The sequence below is a fragment of the Perissodus microlepis genome, chromosome 9 (genome assembly GCF_051167445.1).
Source record: "Perissodus microlepis isolate ML-2025 ecotype Zambia chromosome 9, ASM5116744v1, whole genome shotgun sequence".
Taxonomy (NCBI): domain Eukaryota; kingdom Metazoa; phylum Chordata; class Actinopteri; order Cichliformes; family Cichlidae; genus Perissodus; species Perissodus microlepis.
In genome coordinates, this window is record NC_140469.1 from 32,841,034 (window position 1) to 32,868,997 (window position 27,964).

Genomic DNA, 27,964 nt, shown 5'->3' on the forward strand with positions numbered 1-27,964 from the left:
ATTACTGTTTGTAGTAATTACAAATTATTTGAATGTATGTAATTCTTTGTATTACACCCCCTGGCATATGTTCATTCTGTTCTGGTTGTGTACATGTTCTGTATACTGTTTCTTAATAAAGTTTGATAATTAAATTTAAAAAAAAGCGTGGTCCGGTGCACGATTCGTGGTCCCATATATCCCACAATTCATAGCGCGGCGGTGGGTGTGGATAAAAAAAAGCGTGCAGACCCCCTTCGTCGCGTCGCTGTGACGTAATCGGTCTCCAAATGCGCACTACGAAGCGTGCGGGCGCTGGATTGGGACACAGCTTGCGTCTGCGTCGTGACGTCGCACGAGCGCTCTTAGTAGTCATAGTAACAGTACTTCGTCTCTCATCCGAGCCGGAGCACGCGCTGCGTAATCGTGCCCGCTGCCGCCTCATGGAGCCTCCGCTCCACGCCCCGGCGCGCGGCAGCTGCACAGCCGCGATCCACGCACCGAGCCCCGGCTTGCTCCGTCCCGAGCCCCGGAGGAGGTCAGAGGACCCGGCAGCACGCGGACAGCACCGCTACTGCAGTACTACGACAGAGTACACGCTGAGAGTACACAGGTGAGCCAGCAGCGCCCACTCACCTGGACTCCATCCAGCAGCAGGAGTACTACTGCAGTACTACAGGAGGTCAGTGTAAGTACTACTGCAGTACTAAAGCAGTGCCACAGCAGTACCACAACAATGCTATAGTACTATAGTAGTCGCACAGCAGTACTATAGTACTGCAGTGCTACTACAAAGTACACGCTGAGAGTACACAGGTGAGCCAGCAGCGCCCACCTGGACTCCATCCAGCAGCAGGAGTACTACTGCAGTACCACAGCAGTACTGTAGTACTATAGCAGTGTCAAAGCAGCACTTAAATACCACAGCAGTAGTTGGAGGCCGTGCTGTGCTGGGTGGAGATAAGCTGATAATTGTCTGAGCGGATATTCTGCTGCAGATGGGGAGCACGGCTGAGAGGAGGGAGGAGGAGGAGGAGAGGAGCGACAGGAGGAAGAGGAGGAGACCGCTGAGGCTCCACATGCCTGTAAGTGTGTATGTGTGTGTGTGTGTCTCATATCATAACATGGCCAACAGAGGCACAGCAAATGTTGCTCGGAGACCAGGGGAGGGGCTTAGGTCCCTCATCAGACCAGTGTGTGAGGTGGAGGAGGTGGGCGGGGCTAACAGGTGCAGCCGTTGTGTGAAATCAGACAGAAACTTAAAGCAGTCGAGTCAGCATCGCTCCGTCTGATCCCACAGAGATGATGACGAGGCAAGAAGCACGGGCACACACACGCACACACACACACACACACACACGCACAGAGCCGCAGTGACCGTCAGTCAGCAGCTGTTCTGGTTGGAGGACGCTCGTCCATGCAGGACTTCATGTGAACACGCTGAGGACAGGCTTGAGTTCCTGCAGGTTTGAGATGAAGCCACACTGAGAAATGGTGCTGAGTGATGGTGGTGGTGGGCGGGTGAGAGGCGGGTGAGGCCCGGTGGATGGGAGTGTTTGAGGAGTGTTCCTGCTCGTCTCCTCTGGTCTCATGGTCCACACTAACGTCTGTGGCTGACTCCGAACTGCATCACAGACCGCCTCCGTCACCACCCCGGGGCAGCCAAACACTGCAGATGTTTGGCTGATTTAATCTGTTGTCCAACAATTAGCCTGATCCCCAGAGGACAGATTGACCTGGAGTTCACTGAGGGTCACGGGTCAACTCGACTCTCGTCCACCTCTGGAACCACTAAACAACCCGGAGCCTGCAAAGTGCTCACACCAAGGCTTCAGAACCACCAGAAACCATCAGGTGATGTCACACTGGCCACGCCCCTTTCTCCAAGTGTTAGCTTTGTTCTTGCTTACAGCCTTTGAGGAGCAGACAGGAAGTCAGCTCTGCACCTTAAGGTCACGTGGACATTTAATCGTCTGATAAAAACAATCGCGGCGACGTCACAGCACAATGACGTCACGGCGCGGCGACGTCACGGCGCGGCGACATCACGGCGCGGCGACATCACGGCGCGGCGACGTCACAGCGCAGTGACATCAGACCTCTAGCCTGAATATTTAAGCTGTGAAGACATTTAGTGTCTGACTCCAGGTGAGCCGGACACGTCTGACAGCATTGTCTCCTTCATGAGCAGAAATGAGATTCTGAGACGTTCAGCACACACACACACACACACACACACACACACACACACACACACACACACACACACACACACACACACACACACACGCTAGGGGAAGCATTGTGTCTATTAGATGTCCCCACAAAGATATGAAAACACGACTGTGTGTGTGTGGATGACACACTTGGTCCACATCCCAGCCGTCCGTTTCCAATGGCAACCAGTGAGACAGGCTGGTGAGAAAGGCAGTGTGCTGGAGGATGAGGGGCGAGTGAACCCTGATCGCCGCCTTGCAGGATGCTCTCCTCAGCCGTGGTGACCTCTGACCTCTGAGCTCCCCTCGGGAAGAGTGTAGTGGTGAACAATTTTGCTCAGAGGAAGGTGAAGCCGCATCCGCCTGTGCGGGTGTTGCTGCTCGCGGTGTGTCGCCCTCTATGACTTCCTGCTCGTTGACTCGATGACGCTGTAACCTGCAGAAGGACGAGTTTAAAGTTGGGAGACGCAGATGGAGGCGGAGCCGGGTTTGATCTCGGACTCTCAGACCAGCTGAAACCAGAGTTTATGTTTCAGCCGGCTCAGCAGATGTTTGCTGATAATTTCAGCCTGCTCCCTCGTCGCCCTCATGTTTACCTCCCAAACTGTCCCATGATGCAACAGGAGAGGAGGCTGCTCCTCGGCATGCCAGGCGTCTGAGTTTCCGCTTCGCTCTGCAGTTCAGCTGTTCAGCGTTATCGTCTCTGTGTTGCTGCAGGACCTGAGCGTCTTCACCATGCCCTTCCTGGACGGAGACCCGGGCCGAGCCGAGAGGGACGGCGGCAGTAAGGTAACGCCATGTTTAATTTAACCTGACCCCGATTTGATTTCAGAGTAGAGGGAATCACATTCGTGTGCAGCTCACCGAGCCCGGGCCTGAGTCAGGGCAGTGCTTTCTTTCCTCTCAGGAGCAAACTGTAGATTTTGTCACTCCTAATATTGTTGCCAGGATGGATTGTTTCACCTGCATGGAGACCTTTGACCTCATGTTGTCACAGCAAAACCTTCCAAACACCAGCGCCACACCTCAAATCCACTGCAGACCTTTAATCTGCTTAAATGATAAAGACATAAAGATGCTTGTGAATAGTCTTGGAGTCAGTGGTCCAATGACTGTGTGTAGGATGTATATAACCTGCTGCACAAGTGTCCTGGGGGGAGGCGTGGCTACGCACAGGTGGGAAAGGCGCAGTGGAAGTTTTGGGTTGTTGTGTAAAGGAAGGCGATCACTCAATCAGTCATGTGATTATTGGACTAACACTTTGGTCCCTTTAAAAAGAGGCTGGCACATGTTAAAGCGCTGACACTCCTAAAGCCTTCATCCAGTCTGAATGTGGCCACCTCGACTGCACGCTGAGTCTGCACATTGTCACGTTGTGTCCATTACATAACTACAGCTGGAATATGTTTCAGTAAACGGGTAAAGAACCAAACTTGTGTCCGTGTCCAAATATAAATGGACCTGACTGTATGATGTAAACAGAACGGGTCCTAGCAGGGAACCCTGAGGAGCAGCATGTCCAGCTGTGTGCTGACGTCACACAGCTGTTCCACAGCAGAACAGATCCAGTTAGGAAGGTTTACCATCATGACTTCCTCCCATCCAGCAGGGGGAGCCCGTGTGCCACTCTGCCAGCCCCACCAGGAGCTTCTTCCATCGGTCTCCCTTCAGCCGACCTTCCAGCCCACGCTCCGCCCCCGCCAGGACCTCCAGCTCCAAGACCAGCCCCAGCTCTCCTAAAACCATCTTCCCCTACCAGCCCGGACCCCCACAGCTGGACTCACCGCCCAGATCCCCACGCAGGTAAATAAACACACCTGAACACACACACTACATGAACAGTGACACTCTGAGATTTATCTTTAAAGAGACTCACACTGCACTGTGTGTGTGTGTGTGTGTGTGTGTGTGTGTGTGTGTGTGTGTATCAGGCTGAGTTTCAGTGGGATCTTCAGGTCTGCCTCCAGGGATTCAAACCATCAACCCTCATCCTCCCCCGTCACCATCAAACTGTTCAGCCGCAACAAGAGAGACAAGGCCAGAAGTACAGTGTGTGAGTGTGTTATTATAGAGTGTTACATTAGAGCCTGACGCAGGTCTGGTTTTAGTGTTTGTGGATACGCATGCATTCACCTCCACACACACACAGAACCTGGAGTGTGTCCTTCCTCTGTACACCTTTCGCACCATTTAGTGGTCGTGTAATTGAGCCAAGAGAACAAACAGCAAAGCCGATTCTCCGCCCAGATGTAATAATGTTCAAAGGTAGGCTGTAAGAACACACCTGAGATTTTACAGTTTCAGGTAAATGACTCAGCAGATCAGGACCTCCTCCTCTTCCTCACTCGCTGCTTTCAAACTGTAAATCTTCTCCTGACTCAAGTGTTTCAGTGATCAGGTGAGCTAAGAGGAACGCTAACACAGAAATCAGCACAGAGTAAAACTAAAGGTGGACACTGGGGCCAGAGACTTCATTATCTCCATGTATCCATCGCCTGGAGTCACAGACAGGAGCTGAAGCTGTCTCAGAGTCAGACTCGGACCTCAGACTCAGACTACAGACTCAGACTACAGATGTCTGTGAAGGTTCCCAGTCATCCAGGTCATTGTAGTCTAAGGAGCTTCAGAACTGAAGAAGCTTCTCGGATGAGAGGTGAAACGTCTTCAAGCCACTTAAAGAAGTCCAAACGCTTTTCTTTCCAAGCTCCTTAGACTACAGACTCAGACTTTAGAGTAGAGATGGCACGATACCACTTTTTTATGTCCGATACCGATACCGATATCATAAATTTGGATATCTGCCGATACCGATATGAATCCGATATAGTGTGTTTTTTAATCAATAAGACGCTTTTTTAATATTGTAACTCCGAAATGACAACACAGGCACGGCTTCTTCAAGACGGGCGCTTCGCTGCATTTATTGAACGCCGTGAAAACTCGTGGCCGCCTGCCACTTCGGAGGTCCTAGAAGAATAGCTTTACAGCCTTGCGCATTCTTGTACAGCTGGTAGACTAACCCGGCCTTTGCAGATAGCTCGCTGAACTCCTTAGCGTGATTATTAAACGTGGGCTCACAGCCTATACTATCACGCCCAAACCTCGCGATAATAGCGGTGTAACAAAACTTGTTCTTTGTGACAAGATGAACATGTCTCCTATACAAGATAAACACACCTTTACAATATTGTCCACAGAAATGTACAAGCAAGAACATTTTAACTGCTGGAACCATCTATTAAACTTCTTTATACATAAGCCATTTCTGTGACACTTACAAATATCTTGCTGCATTTTGTATAAGTTCAAACTCAAGTTTAAATAAATAACAACACTAAAGCTATTCTGTTATACCCGTATGTAAAAAATATACTGCACCCAAAATATTTCATAGTTCAGCAACACTGATCAGTCTAATAAAGTTAAACCTACTCCATCCTTCCTATTCTGGTATTTTAAAGAGTACTTAGCAGAAATATTAAGCAACCTAACTAATAGGGTTGCAAGCTCCCAGCAAAAAAAAAAAATAGGGAACCACCCCCCACCCTCCACCTCATGATGCTTAATCGATGTAATCAAATTTAATTTGATGCAGGGGGAAAAATGCACAGAAATAAATTATTTTTCAAGAATAATTAAATAGATTCAACATCTTTCTTCAACTGAACTGCACAGATGGTACCCTCCCAAAGGAAAAAGTACTACAGCTTACTAGGGTATATTAGACTTAACAGTTACTATATACAATAATGGACTTCTATATATTTTACATCAGATTAAAACTTTGGGTGTAAGATTCAGATAATTATTTATTAAAAGCTGGACATTTTAAATGAGAATAAGAAAGAAAAGTATGTCTTTGTGCCCCCTTTTCCCTGTTCATGCCCTATCGGCCCCCCTGGCTAAACTTTGCTAGATCCGCCCCTGCACAGTTACCAGCCGTCAGCTGCGTAGAAAAAGATCCTGGTGTAGAAAGTAATATTAAATAAATTCTAACAACAGCTTATCAAGCTTAATAGTGCTGCTGTTGTTCAGCTGCTGGTTTCCTCTTTCTGGTGAGAAGTGGGACAGAAAAGCCGATCAGCTGATCATTGATCAGTTTCATGATTGAAGTAGCAGCAGGAGAGAGAGAGAGAGGCAGTCGCTCCATATATCGGTTGTTAAGCTTAACGTGGGAATGCTTTACAAACATTCAGAGATGAACTTACACACTTGCTTTACTTCTCTCTGGGAAAACTTCCTCGGAGATGAAATGCCGGATTGCTAGCAAGGCTACAAATACACACAGCCGCTCTATCACGTGATGCATACTGCTGCAACGTGCTACGGTTATGAGCCGAGTTACGCTGGTGCTTTGTTGATATTTAATGGATCGGATTACATTTTTTATTTCTCGCCGATATCCGATCCAGTAATTTGGGTCAGTATCGGACCGATACCGATACGTAATATCGGATCGGTCCATCTCTACTTTAGAGTCAGACCTCAGACTTCGCGTTTATCGCTGGATCACTTCTGCCGGCTGCTGTGAATGTGAGCAGCCTGAATGCAATTAATGCTCCGGATATTAAAAGTCAATTCAGACTCTATTAGAGGGAATAAATCAGCTTAGCAGCTGCTGTTATTAACACAGGCCCTCACACACACACACTCCCTCTGCCCCTCGCCGCCCCTCCCGGGTGAATTTCCGGAGCAGGGCTTGGCGTCTCTTCAGTTGGAGCGTTTGGCAGCTCGGGCTCGCTCTCACACGTGCTCGTGCTGCAGAGGACTGTGGTGGACTCTAACCTGGAACTGTGACGTAACCCTACAATACTCTAAAACATTCTGCAAAAAAGACCCATAATGTGAGGGTGCACTCACACTTGGTCCCCACTGCAGGGCTCATAAGCCTCAAACCTGAAGTCTCTCTAGCGTCCAGCAGGGGGCGACTCTGATTGGTCAGTGATGTCAGAGCTGATGGTCTCGCTCTGATTGAATGAAGTTTAACTTTGTTCTCAACAGAAGGAAAACGATGATGCGATGATTCTGGGCGGGGTTACTCTGTGATTGACAGGTTTCTTTCTTGGCTTAGCTTTAAAAAAAACTTTTATTTTGGTAGTTCAGAGGTCTTTTTCCTGCATACTTCCTCTCGGTGAACAACTGGATGGATGCTTGTTACAGGAGGAGACCCGGGTGTCCTAGGAGATGAAGGGGGTGGGTGGAGCATAGGGAGGTCTGAGCGTGTCTGTCTACGCTGTTGGTGGGTTAAAGTTGAATGACTGACCTTTAGTTTCTATGGTAACAGCCAGCATGGGGCTGGATAGCCTGCTAGCTGAAGCTGATGTCTTCATCACGCTGGCATGACACACAGCGTCCACACACGGAGCGTTGCCTCAGGACCCGCCCACTTTGTGTCGCTAGCTTCCAGTGTCTGTGACTTCTGGGGTCACGCTGAGCTCTGCCCGGAGCAGGGCTGGTATCTCTGCGAGCCCAGCTGTGGGAGGTCCTGCTGGGGGCGGAGCCTGAGCCTCTCAGACTCTGCGGTTCAGAATGACCCGGCGAGGCTGTGACAGCTGATCCGTGTTGGTGCCGGCGCCCCGCTGCTGTGTAAGTAAACAGTGACCTGATATTAGAAAGCTGCTGCTGTATCCGCCTCATGATCCTGTAACTGTGATCCTTCAAAACCGCAGTGCGGCGCCTCGGGCTGGGCGGAGCAGAGAGCGCCTTTGTTCCCGTCTCACGCTGTGACCACCTCCAGCATGAACTCACGGCCTTTTTCCCACACTGCAGGAAGCGTGGACGTCACCGACGTCGGAGCGCTCTGAGGACGGTGGCTTACTGTGGAAATAACACACGTTACATCATCATCATCATGGCCTGATTTCACACCGCAGCAGCTTCACAGCCGTGTTCGAAGCCTCAGACCTGTGACATCACCAGGGAGTCAGACACACGCCACGAACGCTCGTTACGGTCTCCCTGTGAACTGCCGCGCGCTCACGTCATGTCGTTATCTCCTTCTCACCAATCAGATCTCAGATTTGTCTTTCCTGATGAGCGTCAGTAAGAAACAAGACACTTTATTAGGTACACCTGTTTGTAGCGTGGTGGAAGCTGCTGGAAGCGCTCCTCAGAGGCTTCGGTCCATGACGGGATGACATCATCATGACATCATCACACTGATGATCCCACAGGTGAAATCTGTGAGTGTGGAAGCCGTCCGAGTGCAGCGACCTCAGCCGCCGCTCACGTCCCCGTATGTCAAACGGTCCCTCTGTGGCGGGGACGCTCACAGTGATGACCCAGTTTATCACAGACTTTGATGCATGTTTGTGACCTCACAGCGCGTTAGCTTCAGTCAGAGCACAGAGCGAGACTCCTCCCCCTTCCTCCTCCACCCCCTCCTCCCCTCCTGCTCCTCCTCCCTCAGAGAGGCTCAGTCTGACTTTAGCTCCACAGTGTTTTTCAGTGCAGGCAGCAGAGGGAGGCGTGGCTACCACACACACAGAGCGAGCTCTGATACTCTGCGGGGCTCAAACAGTCCGAGGACTCTGCAGGACGAACACGTCCGTCTGTTCACCTGTCCGTCTCTCCGTCTCCGCGTGACTCAACAGGACGTCGGGACTTTTTGCGGACTTGAACTTCCTGCCTGGACTTTGATGACAGCACTTTCTCCTCCTCTGCCGTCCTTCAGGCTTTAAACTGAACTCTGTAAGAAAAACACTGAAAACTTAAAACTGACGGACCCTGCAGCAGCCAATCAGAACGCAGCTATTGTCTTCAGAGCCTCGGGATTGGCTGACAGCTCCTGACTTTTGACCTGAGCTCAGTTTGCGCAGTTATAGTGAAACACACTCTGCAGGTTTGATTTGGTTTATGCTGTTTGACTTTTGTTTGTTTTTGATGGCGATGAGGCGTCTGAGCAGCCTGGTGCTGAGGAAGTGGAAGGAGAAGGAGCGATGGACAGGGAGGAGGAGGAGCGAGCCGTACGCAGGAGGAAACGAGGACGAGGAGGAGGAAGACGAGGGGGAGGAGACGAAGAAAGAGAACAGGGACAGACTGACGTACGGACGGATGATGAGGAGGAAGTCTGAACCTTGTGGAGCGACGGAGGAGGACCAAACAGAGGAGAAGAAGAAGAGCGGCGCACGGAGAGAACGCAGGACGTATGAGCCCAGCGTGGAGGAGGAGGAGGTCAGGAGAGACAGGAGGAGGGCGGAGCCGGGCAGAGGGAGAGAGAGGAGGAAGTCCACGTCATGGTTAATGGCGGAGGACCGAGCGGCAGGCCAGGCGGACGAGACGAAGCTGAGGCGGCGGTCAGAGCCCTGCGGCGTGCTGCACGTGCAGCTGCTTCCTCTGTCCGGCAGGAGGAGGCGGGAGCTGCTGCAGAGGAGGACGGGCCGCCGCGCCTCCTGCAGCGAGGAGGAGGAGTGTCATATGACCAGGGGGCGGTCGGACCCCGTCGGGCCGCTCGACTACAGTAAGCAGAACACTGCACGGTGGTTTATCGACCCGCCTCCCCACGAGGGCACCTCCTGCTGCAGCTCTGCACCTCCTCCTGTTGCAGGGACCCAGGTGGTCTCAGGCGTGTGTGCAGGTGCAGCTCTCAGGCGCTCTGGTCTCGGTGTCTGCCGATCAGTCCAGAGCTGCAGGAGGAGGCGAGACGGGCTCGTTAGATCAGGTCTGATTTCTGTGTGGGATCAATCAGAGCCAGCTAACGGTCTGAAAGGCTGTAGACTGAGCTGTAGACTGAGCTGTAGACTGAGCTGTGTCCTCACGCGGGACGAGAAAAAAATGTATTAGTATCTGTAAACGTGATCACAGAGTTTAGTACAGAAGGTCACGTAGAGCAGGAAGTGTCCGGAGCCCGAGGAAAAAAGTGCTGCCGATCACACGTTTGATTCAGGCTGAAACACAACATGCAGGAGACCGTCAGCTGACTCCACGGCGCTCCTGTTCCTCAGCTCGTTTCACCTCCAATGTCCGCTTCAATTCAGCTTTATTTATGTGGCGTGAATCACAGCCACAGTTACCTGAAGTAGCCTACCCTACAATAATACAAAGAAACCTGAGCACGCAGAGCACGTGGTGACAGTGGGAAGGAAGAACTGACCTTTAACAGCCTACACCTGTTGCAGCAATTCTGAGCACGTTCATGAGCTCAGGTGAGCGCCAGGTTAGCCGGTCCTCACACCAGCTCTGCTCAGGGCCTCTGTTTACCTGTGTGTGTGTGTGTGTGTGTGGGGGGGGGGGAACAAAGAAAGGCTGCAAAACAAACGTCACCCTGTCATGGCCGCCGCGGTCTGCCTCAGCGTGCATGACGGCGCTGTGGATCTTTTCAGCAGAACTGAGCCTGTAATCAGTGTTTGTGTGATCAGCTGATAGTGTCGCCATGACCTCACAGCGGCGTGGACACGCCCACACACACAGAACAATCATTACAACTTTATTGGTCCAGCACGCACTTACAGACACAGTACAGTGTGAGTCACAGAGCAGCAGCCTGTGGACACACAGGTGGAGGTGGTGGAGATGAAGCAGGTGGAGACTGGCAGCAGATGTGATGAGGTCAGAGCAGGAGGAGCAGCGTGAAGCCACCTAACTCCACCCCTTCCTCAGCTTCCATCCAGCGCTGTGGTTACTGGGGTCAGAGGTCAGACTCTGACCCAGAGTCCCAGAGTGTGACTGCAGCACCGCGAACATCTTTGATACTGTCTGTGGTTAGAACGTGACCCTAAATGTCCAGCAGGGTGCATTATGGGACGCGTAGTCTGCAGTGATCTGGGCCTGAATGGACTCGCACGCTCACAGCGCTCTCTCAGAAACTTTTGGTCCTGCTTAATTCAGACAGTTTGAGCCCTCACTGTGTGTGTGTGTGTGTGTGTGTGTGTGTGTGTGTGTGTGTGTGTGTGTGTGTGTGTGTGTGTGTGTGTGTGTGGTCCTCTCTCTAATCTGTTAAAGTGCCGTCACTTTGTGTTCCCCCCCAGCACTGTGTAGAGTTTCCTATTAGCAGATTGCTGTGTGTGTGGGAAGTACAAGCTAACCTACATTATTAAACACACACACACACACACACACACACACACACACACACACACACACACAGAGCACTGAATGTTCTCTGCTTTTGTTGCCGGCACGTTCACATCTTTCTGTGCACAAACAGACGTGACCTGCCAGCAGCAGGCGGGCAGATAAGAGGCGGGGCGTCTGGGTGACGAAGGGCACTCTGCTCTTCATCGCTCGCTCTCCGCGTCATTCGTCCTGCCCGTAAGAAGCCCCGCCCCCTTTTAAAAGATAAGCTCAGAGATGCAAACACATGTTACAGCAGCAGACGCACAGGGCAGCGATAAATGTTACACTCAACAACCACACAGTACGCACAGTACGAGCAGTATAATCACATAGAAACGTGTATGTTGGTACAGTGCAGTAGGAACAGCAGGTACTGAGACATGTACAGAGCCCAGTCTGGAGGCGGGTCCTCCTGCTCGGTCTGGAGGCGGGTCCTCCTGCTCGGTCAGGTCCCTGTACTCCGTGTTGTCCCATCAGCAGCGACACTCATGAGGGGCAGCACATCCTGATTCTAAAAATCAGAGGTTGTGTGTGTGTGTGCAGTCAGATGATGCAGTGACCCTGAACCTCCTGCAGGAGGCAACGTCTGCTCATTTACTCCTGAAGCCTCACTGACCACTCCTCCTTCTCCTCTCTCCCTCATTTCACCCCCCCCCTCACTTCCTTCTCCTTACTTCCCTGTTCTTCTTGATCTCCTCCTTCCTGTTTTTCTCCTCCTGTCTTCATTTTCTCGCCTCCTTCTCCCTTCCTTCCCTCTTTTCTTTATAATTAATTCTTTGATTTTTTCTCCTTTCACTTCTCCTCATCCTCCTTCCTCTCCTTCCAGCCCACAGTCTGTCCTCCCCTCCTCCCCCTTCTGCTCCTCCGGTCTCTCGTCAGGAGGAGGCGAGTGTTTTCCATCTGGAGACGTACCTGACGGAGCCGAGGCGTCCGGAGACCAGGAGGCTGCGCTCCTTCTCCTCGCCCCCCGACACCGGCCAGCGAGTCTCTACGTTCTCCTCCGCCTCCTTCACCTCCCTTTCCTCCTCCTCCTGCTGTCAGAAGCCTCCACCGGCCCCGCCTCCTGTGGCATCTCCTCCTGCTCCCCCTGTTGGGACGCTGGTGAGTGCGGAGCGTTTATTGATCCTCCATGTTTGCTGGATGGTGCTGACCTACAAACAAACGTCACAGAGTCTCACCTTTTATTTATTTACATTTATTATTTTAAAAACGAAACACATTTAATCAGAAATCAAAGAAAACCAGAGGAAACGCTCCAAAACCCTGAGCTCCGGCTCTCATCGGCCGTTTCCGGTCATCTCCGGCTCTCATCGGCTGTTTCCGTCAACCCAGCGCAGGGATGCTGAGGCGCACGCAAGTTCGTGTCAAGTTCACACAGATAATGAGGCGGGGACAGGAAGCTGTACTTTCAAAATAAACTCAACCAGCTGGTGTTTTAAAAACAGGTGAATTTTAATGGGACAGGCTGGAGCTCTGCATTTGTTATCTGTGTTTGAAATTAAATATATTTATAACAGAAAAATTCAGGTACAGGACAACAGTGACTATAGAAAACAGAGCTGGTTCCATTTTAATTAAGTTATAAAACTAAAATGCTTTATAAAGAAAGCCAAAAACCTGACGGTGCTGAAACGTTTTGGTAAGATAAATGAAAGTTTCCAGTCTTTCACTTTCGGTTCTTTTTCTGATTATTATTTATTATAAGTTAACAAAAAAATAAACTAACATAGTCGAAAAACGCGTTTTTTCTCCTATGCTTTTGTTGTGAAATGTCGCACCGGAAGTGCCACCTGTTAGCTCCGCGAGCTTGTTAGCGGCTGCGGTTCGGTTGTCGCGGCTGCTGTTTCAACCTGAAGCCGACTGAAGACGGACGTTTACCGGCACAGCAGGTTCTCCGGGGCGCACACGGGATGAAGCCGTGAGTGTCCCGCTGATCCCCGGATACGAACCCCGAGGCGGACCGGAGCGGAGGAGGAGGACAGACGGTTTGATGAGCGGCGGCTGTCGGGTACGCGCTAACGTCACTGTCGTGTTAGCACTGATTTCTCCGCAGCAGAAGCGCGTTCAGGAATCAGCGGTGTTGACGCGAAAGCGCCGCCGTTTCATGTCCGTCACACCTGGGACGCTGACACTCCACCGCGGCGACGGGGACACGTGACCCCGGCGATCGGCTGCCGCCACACCACGCTTAATGACACGGAGGCGTGACCGCGTGCTCACCGGAAGATGCCCCGTGACAGCGCAGGCCCGCACACCCACTCCCACACCAGCTGCCCTCCTTAATTAAACACACTCACAGCTGCTGCAGGTAGCATTCACCTGGCAGATGCAGGTGGGCATTGAGTCATGTTAGAAAACAATCCAATCAGCAGCTGCCCTGTTAAAGGTACAGGCTGGAGTCACCCTCTGCAGACTGTAGCTCATACTTCCACCAGCAGGAGGCAGATTTTACCTGAAGGGTTTGTAGGCTTCTTCCTGTCTCTGCCTTTCACAGTAAAAGCTTGTATCAGCAGTAGAAGGAGTTTAACCCTAGTTTAATGTTAATTTGTGAAACTGATTAAATGGTTAATCAGCGTCAGAGTGGGTGATGATCAGGGTCAGAGTGGGCGATAACGAGGGTCAGAGTGGGCGATGATCAGGGTCAGAGCGGGCGATAACGGGGGTCAGAGTGGGTGATGATCAGGGTCAGAGTGGGCGATGATCAGGGGTCAGAGTGGGCGATAATGAGGGTCAGTGGGCGATGATCAGGGTCAGGGTGGGCGATAATGAGGGTCAGAGTGGGTGATGATCAGGGTCAGAGTGGGCGATGATCAGGTTCAGAGTGGGCAATAATCAGGGTCAGAGTGGGCGATGATCAGGGTCAGAGTGGGCGATAATCAGGGTCAGAGTGGGCGATGATCAGGGTCAGGGTGGGCGATAATGAGGGTCAGAGTGGGCGATGATCAGGGTCAGAGTGGGCGATAATCAGGTTCAGAGTGGGCGATGATCAGGTTCAGAGTGGGCGATGATCAGGTTCAGAGTGGGCGATAACGGGGGTCAGAGTGGGTGATGATCAGGGTCAGAGTGGGCAATGATCAGGGGTCAGAGTGGGCGATAATGAGGGTCAGAGTGGGCGATGATCAGGGTCAGGGTGGGCGATAATGAGGGTCAGAGTGGGTGATGATCAGGGTCAGAGTGGGCGATGATCAGGTTCAGAGTGGGCAATAATCAGGGTCAGAGTGGGCGATGATCAGGGTCAGAGTGGGCGATAATCAGGGTCAGAGTGGGCGATGATCAGGGTCAGGGTGGGCGATAATGAGGGTCAGAGTGGGCGATGATCAGGGTCAGAGTGGGTGATAATCAGGTTCAGAGTGGGCAATGATCAGGTTCAGAGTGGGCGATGATCAGGGTCAGAGTGGGCGATAATCAGGGTCAGAGTGGGCGATGATCAGGATCAGAGTGGGCGATTATCAGGGGTCACAGTGGGTTGGAGTGCGTGTTACTCGTGTGGGCATTTTCTGAGTGGACTGTGTGGATCTTCACACTGAACAGCCACAGTAACGTGCCGTCTGACGTGTCGTCCTCGCGTTCACCTTCCGTCTCTGTCTGAAGGCGTCTTTGAACCATGAAATGAATTTCTCCTGGAAGTATAAATATTGGAGTGTTTCTCTGCACAGTGTGTGTGTGTGTGTCAGGTGTGATGTTGGCAGTAAACCTGCACACAGAGCAAAGATGGGCGGGCAGATGAACACCTGTGCTGTGTCCTTGTCTGCAGGTGGAGGTTGCAGACACCATGTCGGAGCAGCCGGACCCCGATGATGCCGGTAAGACCCTGAGCTGAAGCGAGGTGTCCGTATCAGCCTGTCACGAGTCTGTGTGCTGCCTGATGATCAGCATCGATGAAGGACAGCCGTCCTTTTACAGATGTTACAAACAGCTGGAGCAGCCCGTCCCTGGCGACTGGGCTGCAGCGTGACTCGCTCCGTCGTGATTGGCAGGAGGAGACGCTCACAGAGCTGCAGCTTGTTAAAGATATAAGCTACATGTAATAATGTAAAGATGAGGAGGGATTAAACGTGGCAGAAACACTTTAACATTCATGTAACACTGAAAATCATCCTCCAGCAGAGGGCCCTGTGAACCAGTGACGTCCAATCAAAAGCCTCGGATTTCACCCAGACGCTAAAAGCATCTGACGTCATCGTCCTGCAGCTGGCAGGGCAACCAGCCGTCAGCTGTTCTGTTGTCAGGGCAACAGACGGCTTTAGAGACCAGCTCAGCTGATCAGTGTGTTGAAATCACCGTGGCAACCAGCTCATGGAGATTACTGTTGTGTGGCACACACGCACTCAGGTTTTTTCTGTTAATGCTGTTATGATAATCTGAAGGGCGAGCAAGGCACTTTCTCTCTGTGACTCAGCAGGAAGTGATGTAAGACTACAGGTGTGGATATCTGGGGTGTACAGAGGTGCTGACCTCAGATCTGTGTCTCTGCAGCGTCCGAGGCGTCGGAGAGAGACATCTACATGCGCTTCATGAAGTGCCACAAGTGCTACGACATCATCCCCACCAGCTCCAAGCTGGTGGTGTTCGACACCACACTGCAGGTGAGACGCTGGGGCGGCACGCCACAGACTCCGTCGCCACTGAAAACTTTAATCAGTGTGTGTGTGAGCAGAGACACGCCCACACGGCCATCAGTGACTGATTATTGGTTATTAGACCGTCGCTGATTATCGGTCCGGTCTGTCTTCCTGCTGTTTCAGGTGAAGAAGGCGTTCTTCGCTCTGGTGGCCAACGGCGTGCGAGCCGCTCCGCTGTGGGAGAGCAAGAAGCAAAGCTTTGTGGGTAAGATTCACAGCAAGACACACCACCTTTCAAAATAAAAGCTTCTTTGTGAAAATAATAATCTTTGGATGGACCCAGAAAACGTTCACCTCAGTGACCTCACTTCCTGTACGTGAATAAAACCCGAGTAATGAACTGAATTAATCACCTGATCATACCTGAGGTCACATCCTGCATGTGCGCTCGAGACAGGAAGTGCATCCACGCTTTCAGCAGTAATTCATGAAACCATTTATGTTGGTCAATAATTTCCTCACCTGTGGACAAGCTCCGCCCCCAGTCGGAGGTGCTCACTCAGGACTGGCAACCAGTGGGCGGAGGCCGAGATGGCAGAGCCGGTGTGTGAGCGACAGCGTGACACTCATCGGCAGGTGGAGTCACCTGACTCACCTGTGGTTACCTGGTTACCTTCAGAGGAAATCAGGCTGCTTGTGTATCAGAGAAAGTCACACACACACACTCGTTTTCATATCTAATTATTGTCCCTCACTCTGAGCCTAACCATAACCTAACTGTAACCCTGACACTTCAACCACACAAATGTATCCCAACCCCTGGGCATGCCAATCTTGTTCCCTGCTGGAGTTGATTCGTGGATCTCTGTGTTTCAGGAATGTTGACCATCACTGACTTCATCAACATCCTCACCAGATACTACAAGTCCCCCATGGTAACACACACACACACACACTCAGTCACATGTGCAGCTCTGTGATTTCCTGCTGACGTCTCTCAGAGATGGACGGAGCGGTCTCCGCCTACAGCCAGCAGGTCTGAGCTCACGGTTGAACCTGTGCAGGTGAACGGTGTCAGGTTCTTCTGTCGTTCTCAGAGCTGCGAGCACGTTCAGGCTCTTCCTGTGAGGTTCAAGAAAGGTTAACGAAGCTTTATTACACCTGTGAGCTTCATCCCAACCTGATCGCAGGAGGGGCGAGGATCAGCATTTCTTTATACAAATCACTGAATGTGCAATGATGACCCCCCCCCACACACACGCACGCACACACGCACGCACACACACGGACTGAACCCCTCCCCCCCCCCGCTGTAGTTGCAGTTTTGCTGAGTTGTCCTGAGAAACGCAGACCTGAGTTTATTGGTTTAAGCTCAGTGAACTCGCCTGAAACCCGACACCCACTCGTGCCTCCGTCCATGTCTGAGCACACTCACCTCTCTGAGGCATCCAGGTGCGACTCTAACGCCCGTCTGTGTCCACAGGTGCAGATCTACGAGCTGGAGGAGCACAAAATCGAGACGTGGAGAGGTACGAGCTCTTTGTGTTCTTCTTTGTGAGCTGTAACGTGACGGGCCGATCTAATAATAACACCTGTGCCACGCCCACAGAGCTCTACCTGCAGGAGACCTTCAAACCTCTGGTCCACATCTCACCTGATGCCAGGTACCTGACAAAGAGGACAGTCAGAGTGCAAGTCCTCTGAAGTGACAGAAACACGAGCGTGTGTGTGTGTGTGAAGTATCCTGGTACAATTCAATTCAATTCAATTTTATTTATATAGCGCCAAATCACAACAAAAGTCGCCTCAAGGCGCTTCATAGATACAGAGAAAAACCCAACAATCATATGACCCCCTATGAGCAAGCACTTTGGCGACAGTGGGAAGGAAAAACTCCCTTTTAACAGGAAGAAACCTCCGGCAGAACCAGGCTCAGGGAGGGGCGGGGCCATCTGCTGCGACCGGTTGGGGTGAGAGAAGGAAGACAGGATAAAAGACATGCTGTGGAAGAGAGACAGAGGTTAATAACAGATATGATTCAATGCAGAGAGGTCTATTAATACATAGTGAGTGAGAAAGGTGACTGGAAAGGAAAAACTCAATGCATCATGGGAATCCCCCGGCAGCCTACGTCTATTGCAGCATAACTAAGGGAGGATTCAGGGTCACCTGGTCCAGCCCTAACTATATGCTTTAGCAAACAGGAAAGTTTGAAGCCTAATCTTAAAAGTAGAGATAGTTTCTGTCTCCCACAGAGCTCAGACTGAATAATTAATGATGAGCCCAGAATAGACTGAAGGAGACGAGGGAGGGGGCACAAGAGGAGGCAAGGGAAGGAAATAAGGCACAGAAATGGTAGGAGAGAAAGGGAACATGAAAGGAAAGGAGAAGAGGGAAGGGAACTTAAAGTAGGACGAGAGGAGGAAACGTGAGAGGAGATGAGGAGGAGCAGCGTGTGACTCGTGTGTGTCCTCGCAGCGTGTTCGAGGCCGTGCACTCGCTCATCAAGAACAAGATCCACCGTCTGCCCGTCATCGACCCGGTCAGCGGGAACGCCCTCTACATCCTGACGCACAAGAGGATCCTCAAGTTCCTGCAGCTGTTTGTGAGTCTGTGTGTGTGTGTGAGTGTGTGTGACTCTCTGTGTGAGTGAGTGTGTGTGTGTGCGTTCTAGTGTGTGTGCGTGTGTGTGTGTGTGTGTTAGTGTGTGTGTGCGTGTGTTAGTGTGTGTGTGTGTGTGTTAGTGTGTGTGTGCGTGTGTTAGTGTGTGTGTGTGCGTGTGTTAGTGTGTGTGTGCGTGTGTGTGTGTGTGTTAGTGTGTGTGTGCGTGTGTTAGTGTGTTAGTGTGTGTGTGCGTGTGTTAGTGTGTGTGTGTGTGTGTGTGTTAGTGTGTGTGTGTGAGTGTGTGTGACTCTCTGTGTGAGTGAGTGTGTGTGTGTGTGTTAGTGTGTGTGTGTGCGTGTGTTAGTGTGTTAGTGTGTGTGTGTGTGTGCGTGTGTTAGTGTGTGTGTGTGTGTGTGTGTGTTAGTGTGTGTGCGTGTGTTAGTGTGTGTGTGTGCGTGTGTTAGTGTGTGTGTGCGTGTGTGTGTGTGTGTGTGTTAGTGTGTGTGTGCGTGTGTTAGTGTGTTAGTGTGTGTGTGCGTGTGTTAGTGTGTGTGTGTGTTAGTGTGTGTGCGTGTGTGTTAGTGTGTGTGTGCGTGTGTTAGTGTGTGTGTGTGTGTGCGTGCGTGTGTGCGTGTGTGTTAGTGTGTGTGCGCGTGTTAGTGTGTGTGTGTGTCCGTGTGCGTGCGTGTGTGTGACTGTGTTTATGAGTCTGTGTGTGTTAGTGTGTGTGTGCGTGTTAGTGTGTGTGTGTGTGCGTGTTAGTGTGTGTGTGCGTGTTAGTGTGTGTGTGTGTGTGCGTGTTAGTGTGTGTGTGAGTCTCTGTCTGTGTGTACTTGGACTGACTCAGGCTGAGAACACGTCTGCAGGTCTCCTGTCAGTGCTCACGTGTGCACCCCCTGCTGGACAGGCTGCTCATTACACTGTGCAGGACTGAAGCTGTGTGTTTGTGTGTCCATGCGTGTGCGTGTGTGTGTCAGGTGTGTGAGATGCCCATGCCGGCCTTCATGAAGCAGACTCTGGAGGAGCTGAGCGTGGGGACGTACACCAACATCGCCTACATCCACCCCGACACGCCACTCATCACCGCGCTCTCCGTGTTCACGCACCGCCGCGTCTCCGCCCTCCCCGTCGTTGATCACCACGGTAACATACCATACTTCCACAGGCTGCTCAGAGCAAGGACGTTACAGTGATGTCACTCTGTCTGTGTCTGCAGGTAAAGTGGTGGACATCTACTCCAAGTTTGACGTCATTGTGAGTACACCAGTGTGTGTGTGTGTGTGTGTGTGTGTGTGTGTGAGCGACGGGTCATGCGACAGCAGCAACATGATGTCACGTGTCCACAGAACCTGGCAGCAGAGAAAACCTACAACAACCTGGACGTGACGGTGACTCAGGCGCTGAGGCACCGCTCCCAGTACTTTGAGGGAGTGATGAAGTGCAACAAGCTGGAGACGCTGGAGACCATCGTGGACCGCATCGTGAAGGCCGAGGTGACGCACACGCACACACGCACACACACACGGGATCGAACCACCGACCGGCTGATCAGTAGATCCAGCCCAGCTGAAAGTATCCGTGCAGGTTTCTGTACAGGTGCTGCAGCCTGAGCACAGGTCAGATTCCAGTCAGCGGAGAGTCTGACCACGAGTCACTGTTCTCGCCTCAGCCAATGAGATCTGTCGCTTCTGCTGTGTCGTTATCCTCAAAATAAAAGGCAAACGTATTGTTTCCTGTGTTTTGTTTTCTTTGGTAAAGCCAAACAGGGTTCCGGTGACGTCACCATCCTGAATGGCAGCCTAAAGTAATAGCTCCCTCGCGAAAATAGTTATTTCTTCCCTTCAGACCATCAAATACTAGACCTACAAATAATACTCGAATAGATGAGAGGGGCAAGAATGGGGAAGACGCGAGCAAACAAAGAAACCACCGCCGCAGAAACTGCAGATGCAGAAAATTCGAGGAGCAGCTCTCTTACGAAGGGACAAGAAGGCGAAGCTAATGCTAACCCAGCTCTCTCAAGTGCCGACGTAAGTTTGACAAAAATCTTGGAGGAGATTCGGGACTTCCGAAAAGACATAAAAGAACAATTAACTGGTATTAAATCAGAGATTATCAGCGTTAATCAAAAAATAACAGAGGCAGAGGTACGAATTGAAAAAGTGGAAGACCGTGTTCAAAATTTGGAACAGACGCTGAATAAGATGATAAAAGTCATGCATCAACAAGAAAATAAGTTACTTGACTATGAAGGAAGATCCCGACGAGAAAATTTAAGGATATATAATGTTCCGGAAGGAGCCGAGGGCTCGTCTATGATGGACTTTGTGGAAAAACTACTGCGGGACACTCTGGAGATAAACCCTACCGTGGAGTTTGGCATCGAGAGAGCACACCGGGCGCTGGCATCAAGACCCGCCGGAGACAGGCAAGATAAAACGCGATCAATAATAGTCAAATTTCTCCGCTATAGGGTTAAAGAAGAGATCCTACGTAGAGCTTGGGAAAAGAAGAAAGTTTTTCTGAATGGGAAATTAATATTCTTTGACCATGATTACCCTCCAGTAGTACTGCAGAAGAGAAAGGAGTACGTAGAGGTGAAGCGGGTGTTAAAGCAGAAAAATATCCGCTTCCATACTCCGTTCCCGGCAAAACTACGAGTGTTTTATGAGGATGGAACATGTCTGTATCAGACGGTGGAGGAGGTGACCACAGACATGAAGGACAGAGGGCTTCCAGTTAATGTGACTACATCGAAGGAGAGTCTGGTCGAGCAGCCTTCCCGTACCGCCTGGGAAACAACGAGAGGATCAACTCAGCGAGGGACAGACGACGAGCGAGAGAAAGATATCAGGGCGAGACTGCGAACCTTCAGAAGACAGATCATACCCTCGTCAGAGGAGTTATAAGTACTGTCGGGTTTTAAAATGAGGTAAAAATACGCGGTGTTATATATATTTCAAGATGTTTATGTGTATATCTCTACCCCAATTGGATGAGATTATATAGATATAAGCGAGGGATGCATAAGGACACACTTTCTGTGTAATGAACAACGACTTTGTTTTCTTCCGCCTCAAGTGCCATGGCGGGGGCCCTCAGCCCATATATGGGAGAGGCTTTCCCTCACAGCTAGACGTTTTTTCTAGCTCTACCCAGGGTCACTTATTAGAGACCTTGCAAAGAAAAGCGTCTGGACTTCTTTAAGTTACTTGAAGACGTTTCACCTCTCATCCGAGAAGCTTCTTCAGTTCTAAGGTCAAATGGTGGAGAGTCCCAGATATAAACCTAGTGGGAGTATCCCCCCACAGAGGGACAAAAGGACCCCCTGATGATCCTCTAATCGCCTGAGCCAAGGTGTGAAAACGGGTGTGGGTCCCAATCAGCCAGAGTTTCAGGTGAGCTCATTGTGAAACCTGGCCCCACCTTATCATGTGATGTCCTGAGGTCAGATGGCCCAGGATGTGAGTGGGCGTTAAGGCGTCTGGGAAGGGATCTCAAAACTGGATTATAGATGGCAGAGAGTTGGTGTCGTAAACCCCCGCCTCTGTTCAAAGATGGTCGCTCACAGTGGACATAGATGGCTTCTTTCACTCCTCTTTCAAACCATCTGTCCTCTCTGTCCAAAATGTGAACATTGGCATCCTCGAAAGAGTGACCTTTGACCTTTAGATGCAGATGGACTGCTGAGTCTTGTCCTGTGGAGGTGGCTCTTCTGTGTTGTGCCATGCGCTTGTGAAGTGGCTGTTTGGTCTCTCCAATGTAGAGGTCTGGGCATTCCTCGCTGCACTGTACAGCAAACACCACATTGTTAAGTCTGTGTTTTGGAGTTTTGTCTTTGGGAACCAGTTTTTGTCTGAGCGTGTTGCTGGGTCTGAAATGCACCGGGATGTCATGCTTGGACAAAACTCTCCTAAGTTTCTCTGATACACCGGCTACATAGGGGATGACAATGTTGTTGCGTCTGTCCTTCTTATCCTCCCTCGCTGGTGTCTGGACCAGAGTTAAAGACACCAGCGGGGGAGGCACAAATTAAATCAGAAATTAGTCTCTTCTTAGAGTTCAATGATACCGGAGAAGTACCACCCCCCATACTATGGGATACTTTGAAGGCGGTACTAAGAGGGAAAATTATAGCAATAACTTCATTTAGGAAAAAAGATAAGAATAGAAAACTAGAGGAGTTGAATAAGAGACTAAAGGAACTAGAAAGAAGACATAAAAGGGACTCAGCACAGGATATATTAAGGGAAATTAAAAACATTAGGAACGAAATTAACAATCTAGCCACACAAGAAATCAAGAAAGATTTAATGTTTTTGAAACAGAGACACTATGAAAGTGGCATTAAATCTACCAAAATATTGGCGTGGAAATTGAAAAAAAAGACAGCGGAAAATACAATTTATAAAATTAGGGACCCAAGTACAAAAGTGATAAAAAATAAATTAAATGAAATACAGGAAGCCTTTGAAAGATTCTATAAAACCCTATACTCTGAAGCCCCTGGCGGGACTGAAGCTCAGATTGATAGTTTCCTGAACCCTCTAGACTTACCCACTTTAGATGAAGAACAAAATCAAGCAATGATAATGAACATCACTGAAGAAGAATTAAAAGCTGCAATTAATAGGCTTAAATTAAGTAAATCACCAGGACCAGATGGTTACACGGCAGAGTGGTATAAAGAATTTAAAAAGGAACTGATACCTGTTTTACTGCCTACATTGAATTGGGTTTTGAAAAAGGCACAAATGCCCCCAAGCTGGAAGGAGGCAATTATCTCAGTTATACCAAAAGAAGGCAAAGATAAAACGGAATGTGGATCTTTCAGCCCAATCTCCGTTCTTAATGTGGACTATAAACTTTTCACATCTATCATGGCCAAACGGCTAGAAGAGTTCCTACCAACATTGATATGTAACGACCAAACGGGTTTCATACATCAACGCCAAACACAGGACAATATACGAAAGACACTACATATTATGGACCATATACAAAAACATAAAATCAAAGCAATTGTGATGAGTGTAGACGCTGAAAAAGCCTTTGATTCCGTCAACTGGAAGTTCCTTTACAGGGTATTATATAAATTTGGCTTTCATGATACGATTATTAAAACTATACAAGCACTATATGACAATCCTACAGCCAGGATTAAAATTAATGGATGCCTATCTAACAGTTTTACCCTAAAAAGGGGCACTAGACAGGGCTGTGCATGGTCACCGTTACTTTTCGTATTATACTTGGAACCACTAGCTCAATTCATTAGGCAAAACGAAGACATTAAGGGAATTTTTACTAAAGGGACGCAATATAAACTGGCTTGCTATGCGGATGACATTTTGGTCTACCTTGGACACCCAACATATTCTTTACCCAAACTGATGCAATCATTTGAACAATACGGCCAATTATCAGGCTACAAAATTAATATAGGTAAAACCCAGCTACTCTCATATAATTATAGCCCACCAGAAGAAATAAAATGCAGTTATCCCCTGGTATGGCAAACGGAGTCTTTTAAATATTTAGGCATAAATTTACCGAAAGATCTCACAAAATTATTTGAACAGAATTACCTACCCTTATACAAAAAAATAAAGGAAGATATAGTAAGATGGAACTTAATTCCTTTCTTTGGCTTTAATTCAAGAATTGATTCTATTAAAATGAATGTATTGCCAAGATTTTTGTATCTATTTCAAACCCTACCAATAGAGATTAACCAAAGTCAATTTAACGAGTGGGATAAAATGTTATCTAGATATATATGGCAAGGTAAAAGACCAAGGGTTCGCCTCAAAACTCTACAGCTGGCTAAGCAAAAGGGAGTATGGGGCCTCCCTGACCTCAGATACTATTACTTTGCAGCGCAGATGAGAGCAATAATATGCTGGTGTAACCCATCATACACTGCCCAATGGAAAACCATTGAGGAACAAATGCTGTCTATTCCTATTCAGGCAACTCTAGCTGACAATAATCTACAAATCTATATAAAAAACATTGATAACCTGTGGGTGAAAAGGACCCTTAAAACATGGAAAACTATTATAAAGGAATATAAACTCGAGACCAATATTACAGTTCTTAAATGGTGTGCTTATGACTCAGAGTTCAAGCCTAATGAATTGGATTCTAGATTCAAGGACTGGACAGGTAAGGGCATAACAGCCCTGTGTAGTATAATGAAAGATGGAAAATTGTTCAGCTTTGACACGCTTAGAAAGACATTTTCATTAGAAAAACAAGACTTTTATCGATATTTGCAGTTAAGGCACTATGCTGACACGAAGATGAGAAATGTAACAATGACAAACACACGCTTGATGGAATTGTTTATAAAAAGCTATAACTCAGAAACTATTGATAGAATTGTATCATGTCTGTATAAGGGTCTAATGGATTTGAAACCACATTCGACCTCATATATTAGAACAAAATGGGAGAAGGAAGGAGGGATAAAAATATTAGAGGAAGAATGGACGGCAATATGGAGGTATCAGTGGATGTGTACCAGCTCACAAAAGTGGAGGGAATTCGGCTGGAAGTGCCTAATTAGATATTTTATAACACCCTCTCAGAAGTCTCACTATGATGATAACTCCCCTGCTTGTTGGAGGAACTGTGGAAATCAAAGTGCAAATCACTACCACATTTTTTGGGACTGCTCTATCTTGAGGGATTATTGGAGAGAAATACATAATGCCTTACAGGATATCTTTAAATGCGAAATACCCCTCGAGAGTAAGACTATGTTCTTTGGATATATACCTCAGGAATGGCCTAAATATGATAAACATTTAGTAAATATTCTACTGGTGGCCTGTAAAAAGAGTATCACCAGAAAATGGTTATCCCCGGAGAGCCCAAATATAAGTACATGGATGGAAATCACAATGGAAATCTATAACATGGAAAAGATAACAGCTTCTGTTAACCACAAGCTGGAGAAATTTACATCATACTGGGAAAACTGGGTCAAATATATCACGCCTCACAGGCCAGATTTTATTTTTACAAACCAATAACTGTGATGTATGAGAATATATATTTATAGGATCACCCCCTACCAACACATTCGTCTTTTTTTTTTTTGTTGTTGTTTTGTTTGTAGGTTTGTTGGTTTTGTTTGTTTTCTTATTTCGGATTATGTGATTGTATATAGTTGTAAGTATTCTCTCTTTATGACTCGGATGTAAATTAAAATACTATTTCGGTATCTAAGGCAGATAATATAAGCAAGAAGTATGCTTACATGATGTACATACGGTGAATGCCTGCTTTTGAAACCTTAATAAAAAAATATAAATTAAAAAAAAAAAAAAGGTAAAGCCAAACAATCAGTGTGAAAATCTGTCCTTCCTCCTCATCATCACACACTTTTTAAATGTGTGTGTGTGTGTGTGTGTGTGTGTGCAGGTTCACCGGCTGGTGGTCGTCGATGAAGAGTCTCGCATTGTCGGTATTGTCTCTCTGTCTGACATCCTGCAGGCGCTGGTCTTAACCCCTGCAGGTACACTCACAGACACACACACACACACACACACACACACACACACACACACACACACACAGGCTCTGTAAATGGACAGATAGAGCTGGGTGTCATCAGCATAGCAGTGTAAATGTTTGCTATGTCTTCTAATGATGCTGCCTAAGGGAAGCATGTATAGTGTAAACAGAACTGGTCCTAGCACTGAACCCTGTGGAACTCCATAATTAACCTCAGTGTGTGAGGAGGACTTTCCATTTAAGATAAGATAACCTTTATTAGTCCCACGCGTGGGAAATCTGTGTGGTTACAGCTGTGGACAGTTGCATAGAAAAATGAGAGAAAAACACTGGAATAAGATGTCAGTTAGATACATTTACATGAACAAACTGGAGTCTATTAGACAGATATGATGCAAACACCACCTAAAGACACGATGATGGTTTGGAGGAAGAGGAGAAAACATCGAGCGGAGCCTCAGACCCGGCTCGCCTCGCCTCACCCGTCTGCCTCTGTCTGCAGGTCTGGGGAGGAAGGAGTCTCTCCCCCCTCAGCCGACAGCTCTGGACTCAGCGGGACCGGAGCAGGACCGAAACCAAGAGCAGAACCAGGACCTGGGATCAGAGCCTGGAACAAATCCAGAAACAGAAAGTAAACCCGAGTCAAATCAGCAGGAGGAGGAGGAGGAGGAGGCTGGGGACCCCGAAACAGGAGGAGAGACTGATGCTGCAGAGACAGACAGAGAGAGAGAGGAGGGAGGAGAGGATAAAGATGAGGAAACAGAAGGAGAGAAAGAGGAGAGGGAGGAGGTGACAGAGGGAGAGGAAGATGGAGGGACAACAGAGGTGGAGGCTGAGGAGGAGACCAAAGAGAAGGCAGAGAGAAACAATGATGAGGAGATGGAGGGAGACAGAGGGGGAGGGGCAACAGACGAGAGAGAGGGAGGAGAAACAGAGATGGAGGCTGAGGAGGAGGACAGAGAGGTGGGAGGGTGTGAGGAAGAGGAGGGTGATGGTAACGAGGGGGGAGGTGAAGAGAAAGGCGGGGTGGAGGAACAGCCAGATGAAGGCGTGAGAGAGGAGGAGGCAATGCCAGAAGGAGGCGGGGACGGGGAGGCAGTGTGACATCATCACCCGGCTCCTCTGGACTTTCGTCACGGCTCGCCGCGCTCCTCTCGAGCCGACCACCGTAGAAGAAGAAGAAGGGGCGGGATGCACAGTGCAGGTGTATGATTGGACAAGTCTTCTGAGGGTGGGCGGGGCCTGTGGGTGATTGATGTATGCTAGAGCCAATCAGGGATCTCTGCTGGTCTCTTTATTTAATCCTCAAACTTTAATGGTGACAAACTGCCACGTGTTTCATCGACAATCGCATCATTACCATGGCAACATGAGCGACAGCAGCGCTGCACCTGCTGCAGGCACGACAGATCCCGAGCGATCCGATTGGCTCACTGATTCCCAACAGGTAGAAAAAAAACAATACTCGTTTATTCTGTAAACAAAACCCGCCCTCTGTTATGTCATGAAGGGGCGGGCCCATCACGCTGTCGCGGTGCCTTTGAATCCTGACCACGGTCTCTGATTGGTGGAGAGTTTTATCGATGACTGGTTGTGCCACAGGTGAGTGGAAGAGCTCACCGGTGTACCTGAGGTGATTGTACGAGTGTATCTGTTTTATTATTTTGTGTAAATCTGAACAAAGATGAATTTTATTGTTAATGTATTCATAGTTTCTGTGGTGAGGGGGCGGGCTGCAGGTGGCGCTAACACGCAGTGTGCACCACCAGACAGGTGAACCTTGTATATAAATACTTTATCCCCAGGGACTCTGGGAAATGTAGTTATTTAACAGAGCAGGTTGTCCCAGCTGTGATGCGTTCGCTGACGTCGCGTATCAGAGAGCTTCTGTCAGAGCGTCGGCGTGCTGCTGTTCAGACGATGAATAAAGCGTCCTGATGTTTTGCTGTGCTTGAGTCTTCTTTTCTTCTCTGCTGCTTCCTGCTGAGCTTCACCCTCAGCCACGTCATTAGATTCAGGCTCAGG

The 27,964-nt window shown here is 49.2% G+C and overlaps 1 protein-coding gene across 6 annotated transcripts; it reads left to right on the plus strand.

The window, feature by feature from the left end:
- Positions 1-319: 319 nt before the first annotated feature.
- On the plus strand, positions 320-27,889 carry LOC146380903 (5'-AMP-activated protein kinase subunit gamma-2-like). 6 transcript variants are annotated; one of them, XM_084940285.1, is made up of 18 exons: positions 320-661; positions 978-1,064; positions 2,913-2,984; positions 3,805-3,998; positions 4,127-4,248; positions 12,076-12,350; positions 15,004-15,052; positions 15,726-15,835; positions 15,995-16,076; positions 16,688-16,746; positions 17,295-17,340; positions 17,421-17,475; positions 18,290-18,416; positions 19,393-19,558; positions 19,632-19,669; positions 19,762-19,908; positions 25,847-25,940; positions 26,442-27,889. In XM_084940285.1, exons 2-18 carry the CDS (start codon positions 978-980, stop codon positions 27,041-27,043), a joined length of 2,325 nt encoding a protein of 774 aa, XP_084796411.1. In that variant the 5' UTR covers positions 320-661; the 3' UTR covers positions 27,044-27,889. The 6 variants fall into 6 exon arrangements, with proteins under 6 accessions (XP_084796411.1, XP_084796409.1, XP_084796408.1 ...); XM_084940283.1 differs by having other exon boundaries at positions 321-667; positions 3,802-3,998; XM_084940282.1 differs by having other exon boundaries at positions 321-661; positions 3,802-3,998.
- Positions 27,890-27,964: the final 75 nt, after the last annotated feature.

Coding starts and splice junctions, on each gene's coding strand:
- LOC146380903 (XM_084940281.1), top strand. CDS start 9,051: ATGCTGTTTGACTTTTGTTTGTTTTTGATGGCGATGAGGCGTCTGAGC. Junction 15,053..15,725: donor GCCGGACCCCGATGATGCCG/GTAAGACCCTGA, acceptor GTGTCTCTGCAG/CGTCCGAGGCGTCGGAGAGA. Junction 25,941..26,441: donor GCTGGTCTTAACCCCTGCAG/GTACACTCACAG, acceptor CTCTGTCTGCAG/GTCTGGGGAGGAAGGAGTCT.